Genomic DNA, 12,968 nt, shown 5'->3' with positions numbered 1-12,968 from the left:
CCTGCTGAGGAGTTTCTTGAAGGAAGGAGAGGAGGAGAGCATTAGGTGGAGCATGTACAAAGGGCAGGAAACAGTTCGAGGAGCCATGCCTGCATCCTCAGCGTCCGTGTGTCCTGACAAGGTATATAAGTTTGGACAGCAGAACACTCCTTCAGAGAAGTCCTAGGCCAAAGGTGAAAAGCCCTTGGGGAAGCAGAGGAGAGAACTGGGAGCCCCGCCGCCAGGGCTTTTCTCTCTCCCCCAGGAGGTGGGCCCTGAAGAACAATTTCTAAATCCCACCTCCCTCTGCCGGGGCTAAGGACTGCGTGCCCACACGGCTGTGGATAAAAATCTCTGTGGTCTGGGGGTCTTCCTCCCTGCCCCCCCGAGGACGGACCCTTTGTGGAACTCTGCTAATGGTTTGATGTCAGCTGTCTGGTCCCCCAAAGGGGCTGCTGAGCAGGGCAGGTGTCCGGCTGCAAGTGCCTGGGAGGGGAGAGGTTGGCAGGGCCTGGGCACAGCCCCAGGGTGTCCCCTTGGAGCCCCTGCCTCGTTGATCTGGCAGCACTGGCATGGCATGACACCCGCAAAGGCAGGACCCTCGGGCCGTAGTGGCCTGACCGGCCCACTGCACATGGCTTTCCTTGACCTCCGCGCCACGCTGTTCAGTATGCTCATCATGTGCACCATCCTGACCAACTGCGTGTTCATGGCCCAGCACGACCCTCCACCCTGGACCAAGTATGTCGAGTGAGTATCTTCAGGGCCTCTGTAGCTGGCTCCTCCATCCCTTCCTTTCCATTACATACCCCTGAAGTGGCCCCTGAAGTCACCCCAGAAGTCCCCAGCGGGACTCACCCACCTGGAAGGTCCGTGGCCCAGCCCCTTCCCTCTCTGGCCGCTCCTGGTCCTGCCAGCTTCTTGCCTTGAGCGGTGGCCTCAGGGGCGGAAGCTCTCCAGGTTGGCCAAGTGGGGGATTCCTTCCTGACCCACCCTAAACAGCACTGAGCACATTGAGGAAGGCTCCGAAATAAAATCCTGATAATTTATCGAACACACTTAGTGTGTGCCAGGCGCTGGCGTGGAACAGTAAGCCTCATCTCCTTTGACTGCCCGGGCAGCCCAATAGGGTGGGGACAGCCACTATCCCCCTTTGACAGACAGGAAGCTGGAAACTGGAGGCGCACCTTGTCCAGTAGGGCGTGGCCGGGGGGTGTGGCTGCCGGGCAAGGCCCAGGGCTGTTCCCACTTCACAGCTATCTCTGCTGCCTCCTTGGGACCATTTGCTCAGTTTCAGAAAACTGCTTCCGGCCCATCCTTCACAAATGAAAGTACCTTACCCACGAGTTTTAAACAAACCCAATAGGCCCTTGGGGCATTTGGTGCCTGTTTTCAGGGAACCGACGGAATGTCAGGGACAGCCTCTCTTACCAAAGTGGCTCGCCTTGTGGCTCTCTGTGTTTGCCCAGGACCCACAGCATCATCAGTGCTGCGGGATGACAGTGGGCCACGGTCCCGGCATCTACGCATCCGCATTCTTCAGGCCACCCCTCCCAGCCTCAGGCGTTAGAACCTCAGCCCCCTTTCCGAGAGCAAGGTAGACAGCTGTACCCACCTACCTATAGGTAGTTGAGAATGGACCATGCTTCCTGTCACTAACTAGCTGCTGAGGACCCACCAGCAAGGGTGAGGGAGTGACATGATCTGAGTGTCCTCACAGGCCACCATATGCCCGTGTGCATGGCCCCCGAGGCTGGGGTGAGGAGAGAAGTCGAGGGTCTTCTTACACCAAGACAAGCAAGAGGGAAAATGGAAAGTTCAGAAGGGCACACGGCAGGCGCTCAGCAATGCTGAGCAAACACGTGCGGAGATGCAGTAATCAGTCCAATGTTTGGCCCAAGGCTCCAGCTCTGCCATGGGGCGTGGCCGAGGGTCCGGTCTGAGGGCTCCTTAAGAGCGGAGCTGTACAGGGCTCATGCATGCATGTGAGGACCCCAGCCAACCTGGCCTGCGGGCTGCAGCCTCCCTGAGAAACCTTGCGGGTCTCTCCCCCTAGGTACACCTTCACTGCCATTTACACCTTTGAGTCTCTGGTCAAGATTCTGGCTCGAGGCTTCTGCCTGCATGCGTTCACCTTCCTCCGGGACCCATGGAACTGGCTGGACTTCAGTGTGATTGTCATGGCGTAAGTACCTTGCTCTCTGTGCCGTCCCGTGCCACGCCAGGCTGTAGTCAGGGACGTGTGCATCATCCCTGGCCCTGGGCCCCCCGCTGCAGTCTGCAAGTGGCTATAGAGCAGCCCACCTTACTGCTATGGCAAGAGGAAGACAGGATGGAGGCCCCCAGCTCCTCCTGGTGGGCCACGGAGGTCAAGCCCAGCTGTGGCCCCGTGGCAGCCCTGTGTTCCAGGGACATCATTACGATTCTGGCTTAGCGTCCTCTGCCCTTTCCACCGCGGGAAACCAGTGTTACAGCCCAAAACTTCTGGACCACTGTGAACAATGACCTGGATTCCAAGGTGATTAAGAATGAATCACCGGGAAAGAGAAGGAGCCTGGAGACGTGACCGGGCATCCCCAGGAGCCCATGCCAGGCACACCAGCGCATCCGCTCTCTCCGCTCACGGACTCCACATTTGGCACATTCTAAGGCACCCGGTCACTGACATGATCCAGTGAGGTATCCTGGATGGGGATTCCTTGTCCCCATTTTACAGATGACAAAACAGATGCCAAGGACACCCAAGGAGCCTGCCAGAGAGTGAAAGTGAATATCTCTGGCCTGCTGCCATGCAGGCTGGGGCCCCGCTTCCTTGTCTAGAAAGAGATCCTTGCTGAGGTTGGGTTGAGGCATTCCCCTTGAGATGACTGAGTTCTGTGGCGGGATGCTGTGTTCTGGTGGTGACGACTGATCAGGGTGGGCCTCGTGTGCAGGAGTTGTGGCCCGGGCTCAGCCTGCAAACCCAGGATGGGCCCCACACCTTGGCAGGGAGCAGAGCTGGTGAGGGCAGCACTTCTGCCCTTGCAGAGCCTCCTCTCCCTGACTTGTGGAAGGATGGTGTTGGCCTCGGTGGTATCAAAGTTTCAGTTCAGCACTCGCTTTCTAGGATTCTTGGATTCACTGAATCCGCCCGTTCGTGAGTGATGAGGTCTGCTTCACCCTGGACATGAGCAGCCCTAGCTATGCGCTCAGCCACGCTGTGGGGAAGAGAGAGGAGAACGAGCAGCCAGACCCTGATGATGGGCTGCTTTCCAGCTAGATGGTGGTGGTTAGAAAATGCATCAGGACCTCTGTTTCTGGGTGCGCTGCTTGTGAGCTGACTCCAGCCCATTGTTTTACAGGTGGGGTAACTGAGGCTCTGAGAGACGCTGCCACTTGCCCAAAGCCAATGTAGACTTAGGCCTGGGCAGAGCTGAGTGAGCAAGGGAGAGTATAGCAGGAGAGAAGGCAGAGTGGTGGGGGATAGCCCCATGGCCTTGCAGGCCGTGGTGAGAGCCCAGGGTGATGGGAGCCATCGGTGGTTGAGAAGCAGGGAGTAACGTGACCTGAGCTATATATTATAAGTTTGCCCGGCAGCTGGGGGGGCTATTTTAGTAGCCAGGAGAGAGATGGTGGTGGGGACTAGAGTTTAAGTAGAGAAGCTGAGGGACATGGTCAGATTCTGAATGTACTTTGAGGGTAGGGCTGACAGGAGACCCCCAGGTGGGCTTGGCTTGAGCAGCTGGGTGAACAGGGTTACCGTTCGTTCAAATGGAGGATGAGGGAGGAGCTGGCTGAGGGAGGGAGGCAATCAAGAACCCAGATTGGACTGCATTAAGTTTGAAAGCATCCAGAGTGAGATATGGAGCAGGCAACTGGATATTCCAGTCCGGAGTTCAGGAAAGAGGTCCAAGGTAGAGATATATATTTAGAAGCCATCAGGGTACAGATGAGACTTGCAGCCAGGAGACCGGATGAATGAATCATCTAGAGTGAGCGTGGCCAGAGAAGGGACGGCGCCTGGGGACGGTACCACAGGATGCTCCAACATCTCGAGGTCAGGAAAGAAGGGGTGAGCCAAGGAGCCTGGAGGGCCCCGCCATGGGAGGTGGAGGAAAACCTGGACGGAGGACTATCCTGAAAGCCGGCTGAGGAGCGTGACTCCACTTGAAAGATGCCCTGAGGAGGCTGAAGAAATCCAAGGCACAGTCCATGGCAGTCCGAGACGTGACACCGATGACCTTGATGCAGCTAATGACCGTGACACCACTGATTGCCTTGACCAGACATGGGGGGACAGACCCCTGATTAGACAGGGCTCAAGGGACTGGGGCAAGTATAGACATGCACTTTGCAGGGTTAGCTGTAAACCAGACTGAAAATGGGATGCTGGGGGTGGGGAAGATGGGCAGAGCAGCACCATTCAAGAAGGGAGATGTCTTTGTAAAGGGACATGATCTAGGCGGGAGGGCAGCTTGATGGTGGAGGGGGGTGAGTTGCAGGAGCAAAGCCCTTGAGCTGGCCTGAGGGCTGGTAAGTTAGGGCCCACATGGAGGATTGGCCTTCAGAGCAGGGAAGGCAGAATTTCAGGTGGGTTGGGAAAGTTGGTGATGAAAGAAGAGAATTTCTCTTCTGATTGCTCCTATTTTCTCCGCGGTAAGAAGCGTGATCATCAGCTGAGAACACGGAGTAGGGAGGCTCCTATTCTCGAGGAGGGAAGGAGACCTCTCCGTGCAGAGCCAGGACGTTGCACTGACTTCAGAAGGGGGCAGGATTATTATGCCAGGCCTAGGCTCCTGGGTCCCTACAGGAGGGGAGCAGTGCTCCTTGGGCCCCTGGGGGCCTAGTGTCACAGGAAGGGGGCTTTGGCAGGACAGGACACAGCGTCTGTCTGCGTCTGTCCTACCGCCCCATTCTGGAGCCCAAACAGGACTGTGTCACAGCAGTGATGCTCCCAGACCCTGTGTCCCTTGCCTAACAGGAGGTCTCTGGGAGATGCTCTGAATGACCTCAGGCCCTTAGTGAGTCCTGCTGTCTTATCCCAGGAGAGAATCCCTGTCTCGATCCCATGGGATCACACAGGGAACTGCTTCTTCCACTTGGAATCACAGAGCAGGTGTGCCTTCCTCACCGAGGCCTGCCTGCCTGCCTTCGTTCTGTACCGGAAAGAGGGGTGACAAAGCAGAACAGAGCCTCAGAGGCCAGCAGACTATTTCCAAGTTCCTGAGCATCTCAGGGAAACGGCACTCACCTCCCCTGGGGCCACATGGACCCACTGGAATGTCAGGTTTTCTGCCGTGGGCTGGATTGGCCTGGCAGCTTTGACTCGTGGTGGCCCTGCCTTATGAAAACGATGCTGCCCTGGTAATGCGGTGAAATGCATCCTGCTATAGTCAAAATGGCTCCATAACGGGGGGTGGGGGGGTGCTCCTAGAATAATTGAAGGAGCTTTGGGTGGCAGAAATGGTTGATTCGCTGAAACTCCCCATCCTCCATTTTACAGATGGGGAACTGAGGCTCCAAGAGAGCCTACCTCTTGCCCAAATTTGTGGAATGAATCAGCAGCGGTGCTGAAACTAAAACAGGTCCCCTTACTTGAGAGGTGCACCAGGTCTACGGTTTCCACCTGATCCCCCACCCACTCAATGTAGGGGTTGTAGGAGGGTCCGAGTTACCAGGAGGCCTGCCAGGCAACCCTCCAGCCAGAGCTCTTCCCGGGGGGGGGGGGGGGGAGCCCTCCTGGCTGGGCATTACCTGCCCGTTAGCACAGCCTCCCACTTCCTGGGGTTGTTATGGAAACCGAACCTGGAGGGGAAGGGAGGGAGGGCAGAGAGGAGAGGGTGGGCTGTACCTCTGCCCAGCAGCCTAAGAGGCACCGTCTGCATTGAATAGCAGGGCTGCAAGGGAAGATGGGGGTGGAGCAGGAGGAGGTCTGCCCTTCCTCTGGGGTCCTCAGCTTCCAAAAGGGCTTCCCCCCTGCCCTGGGGCTGGTGTGATGGATGGGCTGCTCCCTCACCAACCTCTGCTCTTTCGGTGTCAGGCCCGGGGTCCACCAGCCCAGCTGTCTGCCCCTGCCCAGCAGCTTGGCCAGAGCAGAAGGAGTAGAATGGCTTGGAGGAACATTTTGCCAGCCTGACAGGGGCAAAGCTCTACCCCCAACCCAGCCACTGCCGACGCTGGCCCTTTGCCAGTTACAGGGTCTCTGACCACGCATCCCGGGGCCCCAAGAGAGGCCTCATTGGGGATCTAGGGCCTGCACGTGGGAAGCAACCAGGCCAAAGGCTCTGAATCAGGTAAAAGGGCAGCGGTCCCCATGTCACAGCCATGGTCACGGACATGCAGAGCCCTCACCCAGCCCTGCATCTCACCTTCGAGACTTCCTTCTCCTCAGCATTGCTCTCCCACACATGTCCTGACTTCACACATGACCACCAGCCCCACACCTGTTCTCAACCACTCAGCTGGCCTTGCGAGCCTGCTGGGAGCACACACCTTGGGATCTTGGCTCCTCTGCTCAGCACCAGCTGCTGAGGAGGTGGACCATGAATGGAGGGCAAGCCTGAGGGTGTGGGAAGGCGAGTTCTACACGGGGACAGGCAGAGACAGGCAGAATCCAAGCTTCAGACAGGCAGGGCTTCCCTGAAGATGTGAGGGGACAGGCGGGGTCGGTGAGGGACCAGAGAAGCAAGGACAGTTGGTTCCCTCTGATCTGCACAGTGCTCTACTCACTCCCTGTGACCAGAAGAGACAATCTTGAAACCAGTGTCCTGAAAAAGAGAAAATGTTGTCCCAGGCCACACTTATTTGTCCGGCAGCAGGAAATGGGGCCCAGAGCCACCAGCAGGCTGGACCCATGGCTTGTGTGTGATGGCAACATCAGCAGTGTTGAGGCAGCACCATATCTGGATGGAAAATAAAGCCTGAAGGAAGAATGTGGGACAGAGGTTTGAGGATCTGAGTCATCACAGAGGACAGAATAGCCATTAAAAGTAAAGAGGGAGCTTGGACCAAATTAATAGGTGTATTTGGGCCAGAATAAGGGAGGTGACTTCTACTCCCCATTGGAAGTTTACAAGCTGAAGCGAGTCCAGGGGAAGAACGGAAACCACACCACAAAAAGGATCTGGCGTAGCCAGAAGAAAAAGCTCTGAGAATGTGTCTGCTGACTTCTCATCTCTGAAGGGATGTGGTCACTCAGACACCAGGTATGACACACCTGGTTAAAAATCAGACATCCTGAGTCCACCAACCTTTGTTAAACATCAGACGCCTTTGCTTAAATGTCAGATACCCTGGATGTGAAATCTTTGGTTAAATATCACAAGTCACTTGCCACTGTCCCGATGGTCCTGGTCACACACTGTCCACGCAGCTCTTAGACATCCTGGTCACGTGGCCCATCCACGCACATCCTCACACTCTGCTTGGGCAGTCCCCTGCCCCCCAGAGATGGACTCCTTCCTCCTGTGACTGTGAAGACCACGGATGGATCACTGTCTGAGTTGTAGGTTGGAACGTCTCGGCCATTCAGCCCTGCTGAGTGTCACTCGGGCCCAAGCAGACCTAGAGGGCTGCTCACTCCTGAGGTCCCTCCTCCTGGGAAGACCCAGGGCCATCCTTGGGGGTCTCCGGAGGTCTTGGGATGAGACTGAGGGGGAGTCGGCCCTCGGAGACCTAGCTGCGCCTCCATGAGGGTCTCAACCAGGGCTTGAGGGTCCACAGATCAGGGCAGCCAGGAACGAGCTGATCACAGACGACAGAAGATGCAGAGCAAAGCTGGGACCAGAATCCCCCTTGGCTCCTCTGTCACCCGGCCATCAGGAGCACCTCGCTGAGAGAGTCGCCTCCCGAGTGGGGGCTTCCTATGTGGACGTCCTTAAATCATCTCGCCAAGGGTCTGGTGTCAGGAGGGTGGAGAGGAGGAAGAGAACCCGAGGGAGCCCTGGGCCATCCGCAGCCCTCCCCGTGGGAGCGGGAGAAGGGAGTGGGTGGGTCGGGGAGGGCAGGCTGAGGTGCTGCGTTGTAATTCCCAATAACTGTGGTTTGATTCTGCAGGTATGTATCAGAAAATATAAAACTAGGCAATTTGTCGGCTCTTCGAACTTTCAGAGTCCTGAGAGCTCTAAAAACTATTTCAGTTATCCCAGGTAAGATGCCCAGATTTGCCTCTCAGATCTCAGCTACAAGTGACTCTCTCTCTGTCTCCCCTCCCCCCCAATCTTGTGTCTCCTACTGGCGTGTTGTCACTGTGTCGTGTGTGACTTTCCCTTGTTACAGATACACAACTGAATTTGTGGACCTGGGCAATGTCTCAGCTTTACGTACCTTCCGAGTCCTCCGGGCCCTGAAAACTATATCAGTCATTTCAGGTGAAAAATCAGGTTAAACGCCAAGGCTGGAGGGACACACTCAGGCCTTCCCAGCCAGCTGGGCCCAAGGCGACCCTTGGGAAGGCCCCTCCGAATGTGCCTGTCACCAGAATACCTTTCCCAGAGCTCGGCTGTGGGGGCTGTCAGCGGCGGACACGGCTGTCCCCTCAGAGCCTCATGAGGGGCTTCGGGCTGTCCCCCCATCAAAGCCCACCCTCACAGACGCCGGGGGGCACACAGCTCCCATGGCAGGTCCTGGATTGAACCCCAAATTCTTCCCAAGATGGTGAGGTCCTTCCCAAACCGATCTCAGCACTTTGAACAGCTAAAAGCTTGTATGTGAATTGCTTCAGCTAGAAGCATCATCCTCCGATAAGGAAACCAAAGAACTGGGTTTGAGGGAAACCACACGCGCACGCACACACGCCCAGAATAAAAAAGGGAAACTCGGGCTGAGCGCCCAGTCCCTGCATTGTTCCCCCTCTGGTAACAAAGGCACAGCCTCCTTTTGTGATACAGAGTGTACTCTGCGGACAGGTGTCATCGGGCCTTGGCGTCTACCAGCCCTCGCTGCATGGTGCGGTAGAGGTGTAGCGGACTGTGCATGGTAGCCTCAGGAAGCAATTCTCCTTGACAGATGTTGGCAATTGCACCCGGGAAGTCTAAGCTCGGACGGCCTCTCTAGAAAGCTGGCCTACCCCCATCCATCCAGGAAAGCTCTCAAAAGGCTTATGATGATTTCACAGCCCACAGGGCAGTGCCCGGGGGTTCCTTCCAGAGCCTTTTCTGAATGCAGCCACACTCAGAACTGGAGAAGGCACTTCTTTTAAGAAGGCAGCAGGAGACAGGCTGTATGCCACGGATCTGGGGAAGTGTCAGAGCTGAGGGAAGAGTTCAGTGAAGCAGATCGTTACATCCACTCCGGTGATTTGGAAAGCCGTAGGTCCTGGGCCCTTGATCGCCATGATCTCCCCAGGAAGGCAAGGGCCCTGCTCTGAGCTCCTTGGAGGAGTTCAGACTCTCCCTTGGTGGGCTTAATTATAAGAGGAACCCCATCCACTTATGCCATGTTCAAACTGAGCCTCAGAATGTACCTCCTGGCCTCTGAACCCCATAGGATGTGCTCCCCACAAGTGGCCCAGACCCCTGCTAAGAGCCAGTAGCAAGTGGGGCGGTCTGCCCCCAGTGTAGCGAGTCACCGCCATTGAGACAGGCATTGTCACTGGCCTGGGTGCGCCCATACCTGCTTAGAAGCCTCAGGGTCTATCCTCTAGGGTCCCGGGGACAACCTCACCTCATCCACCCACAAGATTAGAGAAGCACACTGACCACAGCAGTTGAGAAAAGGCATGTTCCAGTCTGCTTTATAAAAAAGGCTAGCAAAGGAAAATATTCCTCAGTCCTGGAGTAAAGGAGGAAGCCTGCCAGCCTCAACCCAGGCCCGCTGGATCTCTTCAGAGCTGCCAGCAACCCAGTGAGGAAGCAGACAGCAGACCCGGAAAGTGGTCATTAGAAAAATACTGTGGTCAGCATTATGGAAGTCTCCCCGGAGGAGGTGTCCCCTGAGCTGAGGCTTAAAGAGCCTTGGCCCTCTCCAGACCTCGGTCTCCTCTCCCACAAAACGGGAATGAAATCCAAGTGGTTGGTTTCCAAGGGCTCTTCACCCAGCCTGTTAGAACTTCAGTGGCAGGAGAGTTTCCCAGCTGATGCCCAGGACCCTTCCCTTCTTGGGTCTTTTCAGAAAGAATCCTGTTAACTTCACTGGACTCATTCTTGCCAGAAGTGAACTCTGTCATCAATATGAGAAATATCTAAAGGACTGGATCTGTGCTCACCAACTGATTGTCCCCCTGGACGCTATGTCCACAGGCCAGGAAGTGATTTGCTGGGCCTTGAACTGGATGCTAGTTGAGGCAGAGTCTGCTGCCCACCACCTCTTGCCCTGTGTTCCCTGCCACATACAGTACGGGCAGGGTCTCCAGGCCTGGTGAGCAGAACCAGAGTGGGCTCCCTGAGGGGGTCCTAGAAGCTCTGCTAGAGATGAGGTGTGCTGGGCTACAGAATGGGGATCCCACCGACGCCACCACTCCAGGCCCAGACCCCTGCAGGGTCCACGCCTGCCCAGGGCAGTTGCCAACATCTGCCGGGACGATTCCCACAGAGCACGCTGAGTGCCTCTGAGCTGCGGGCAGGCAGCAGCGCTGGTGACACAGTGGGGGACTTCCTCCCCACCTCCCGTGGTTGCCCATCGCTGCCTCCCTGTCTCGAGGTCATGGGCACAGAGCTGTGGGCACGGCCACCACGGGTGCTCCTAACACATTAACCAGCTGGACGATGGATGGATGGATGGAGCTTAATCTGAGATCTGGCCGCTTTGATGGGGGGGAAGTGGGGGCGGGAAGCTGGGCTCTGCTGCTGGCAGAGAAGCCCCCTCACTCCGGATGCTCTGCTCAAACTTGTCGTAGGACAGTAGCTCAGTGTCAGACCAAAGGCGTCTACACGTGCTTTTCTGTCACTTTCGCTTTGTGGTGCTGGCTTCTGCAGGGAGCTGGGCCGTGCGACTAACACATCACGGCCTCTTGGCTTTGGGGAATGGGATGAAAGGGGATGGGTCCCGGAGGGACAGGGCAGGGGAGAAAAAGGCAAAACAGGTCAAGCCCTCCCCTGCCCTTGAAGTTTTTCCAAAAGTGGGGCCCTAGCCAGAATAGACCCTTCAGGACATTACCCACCATGACCTTGCCAGACCTCCTGATAGCCCCCCAACCCCCAAGCACACACCAGAGTCCTCGACCAGGAATGGCTTGTGTCTCCCCATCTCCAGGATCAAGGCAGACCCTCTCCCATCGCCCTGGAATGGGCCTGGACCTCAGTGTCCTTCCCACAGGTTACATTTAAGGGCATGCCTTGGGACCAGCCAGACGGCGACAGGCTTTGAGTGTTTTCTTCCTCAGGAAGCCAGCATTTCCCATACCCATTTCATATATGTGGCTAGTGGAGGGCGAAGAGGCCTGGGCCCTTCTGAAAATACATGGCCAGACCGGACCTCTGCCCTTAGAGGAATGAGGACAGAATCTCAGTAATGGAGAAAATGGGAGCTTTCGTCTGAAAAGCCCGAGAGAAAAGGTCTCCTTCACCTGCCCCCACCTCATGGTTGCCCACCTGGCCCAGCACCCCCTCAGGCCTGGCCCCCACCCAGTGGAGCAGGGAGCACAGGACCTGTGCATGACCCCCCTGCTCGTTCTTGTCTTCCCCAGGTCTGAAGACCATCGTGGGGGCCCTGATCCAGTCTGTGAAGAAGCTGGCCGATGTGATGGTCCTCACGGTCTTCTGCCTCAGCGTCTTTGCCCTCATCGGCCTGCAGCTCTTCATGGGCAACCTGAGGCACAAGTGTGTCCGCAACTTCACGGCGCTCAACGACACCAATGGCTCTGTGGAGGCCAACGGCCTGGTCTGGGAGTCCCTGGACCGCTACCTCAGCGACCCAGGTGCAGGCTCACTGTGTGGCCCCGAGCAGGGCTTTATGAGGCCATGCGGGCCTCACCAGAGGGCAGATCTGCCCCCAACGGCCATTCCAGCCCTACCCGGGCCCCTGGAGACCCAGAGGTGTGCTCGGGGACCCCAGCCCCTGCTCTTTGGAACTCCAGGAGAGGACAAAGGGGAGGGGGTTTTGGGCCTGCCCCCATGACTTCTCAGGCTAGATGGCCAGACACTTCGGGAACAGGAAGGATGGACTTAGCCGGAAAGGCACACAAGGAACGGCAGCTGCCGTGGCTAGAGGCGGGGACAGACCCTAGAGAATCGGGCATGGGGAGAAGACCAGCTTGCCTGCCCAGACAGGAGTGTCAGCTGGAGAAAGGATGGGACACGGGGCTGGGGTAGTTTGTGAGGCTTCAGAACGAAGGCCCCCACCTGCGTGGCACGGGATGTTTCAGTCGACTTTGGTGTTTCTTGCCAGGATGTTAATTCCATGCGCGTGCCCCCCAAAGCCCCGAGAGAGGGTCAGAACTAGCTCAGTGATTATACAAAATCCCATGAACCCCTCCTGTCATTTCACGGATACGTGGTTTTCTCTTGTCCAGGCTGATGGCCAGCACCTCTCTTAACTAGTACCATCAGTCTGGTTCAAAGGTAGACACCGGTGCAAGGCCAGATTCCAGGCCACAAGGACCTCCAGGGACATTCTGAAGTTAGGGCCTCTTCCCTACACCAGCAGCCCACTTTGGAGAAAGAAACAGACCACAACTCACTGACTCAATTTGCTTATGGTTCAGCTGTGGCCAAATAGCAATGGTTCTAAAACTTCCACGTGTACCAGTCACCTGGAGGGCTCCAGAAAGCCCACACTGCTGGGCGGCAACCCCAGGGGTTCCTGAGTCAGTAGATCTGGGGCGGCACTCGGGAAGTTACCTTTCTCACTGGGTCCCAGTTGATGCCTGCTGCTGCTGGCCTGGGGACCACAGTTTGAGAACTAAGGCGGGTAGTGGTGGGGGATGGAGGCTGACAGATGGCCAGAGGGGAGAGGACAGGACTGGGTGTCCCATATGTCACCTGGTCCAGCCCCAGCCCTGTCTGAGCAGACCACGGTATTGCCACAGTGACTGTAGCTTGTATCGCTTGCACGAAGAAGTGGACCCAGACGGA

General features: G+C 56.8%; 1 protein-coding gene across 7 annotated transcripts in view; it reads left to right on the top strand.

Annotated features, from left to right (window-relative positions):
- Positions 1-12,968, top strand: part of SCN5A (sodium voltage-gated channel alpha subunit 5) — a 98,584-nt gene that overhangs the window by 25,584 nt on the left and 60,032 nt on the right. For 5 of the 7 annotated variants that reach the window (XM_027582855.2, XM_027582856.2, XM_027582860.2 and 2 more), the window contains exons 4-7: positions 640-729; positions 2,036-2,164; positions 8,236-8,327; positions 11,582-11,812. In XM_027582855.2, the coding sequence (XP_027438656.2) occupies positions 640-729; positions 2,036-2,164; positions 8,236-8,327; positions 11,582-11,812 (542 nt within the window). Of the gene's footprint in view, positions 1-639; positions 730-2,035; positions 2,165-8,013; positions 8,106-8,235; positions 8,328-11,581; positions 11,813-12,968 lie in introns of all 7 variants that reach the window. The other 2 variants (XM_027582859.2, XM_027582857.2) reach the window with 1 other exon arrangement.

Source organism: Zalophus californianus, chromosome 1 (genome assembly GCF_009762305.2).
Source record: "Zalophus californianus isolate mZalCal1 chromosome 1, mZalCal1.pri.v2, whole genome shotgun sequence".
In the NCBI taxonomy this organism is placed as follows: Eukaryota; Metazoa; Chordata; class Mammalia; order Carnivora; family Otariidae; genus Zalophus; species Zalophus californianus.
This window is presented reverse-complemented; position numbering and strand designations above follow the sequence as displayed.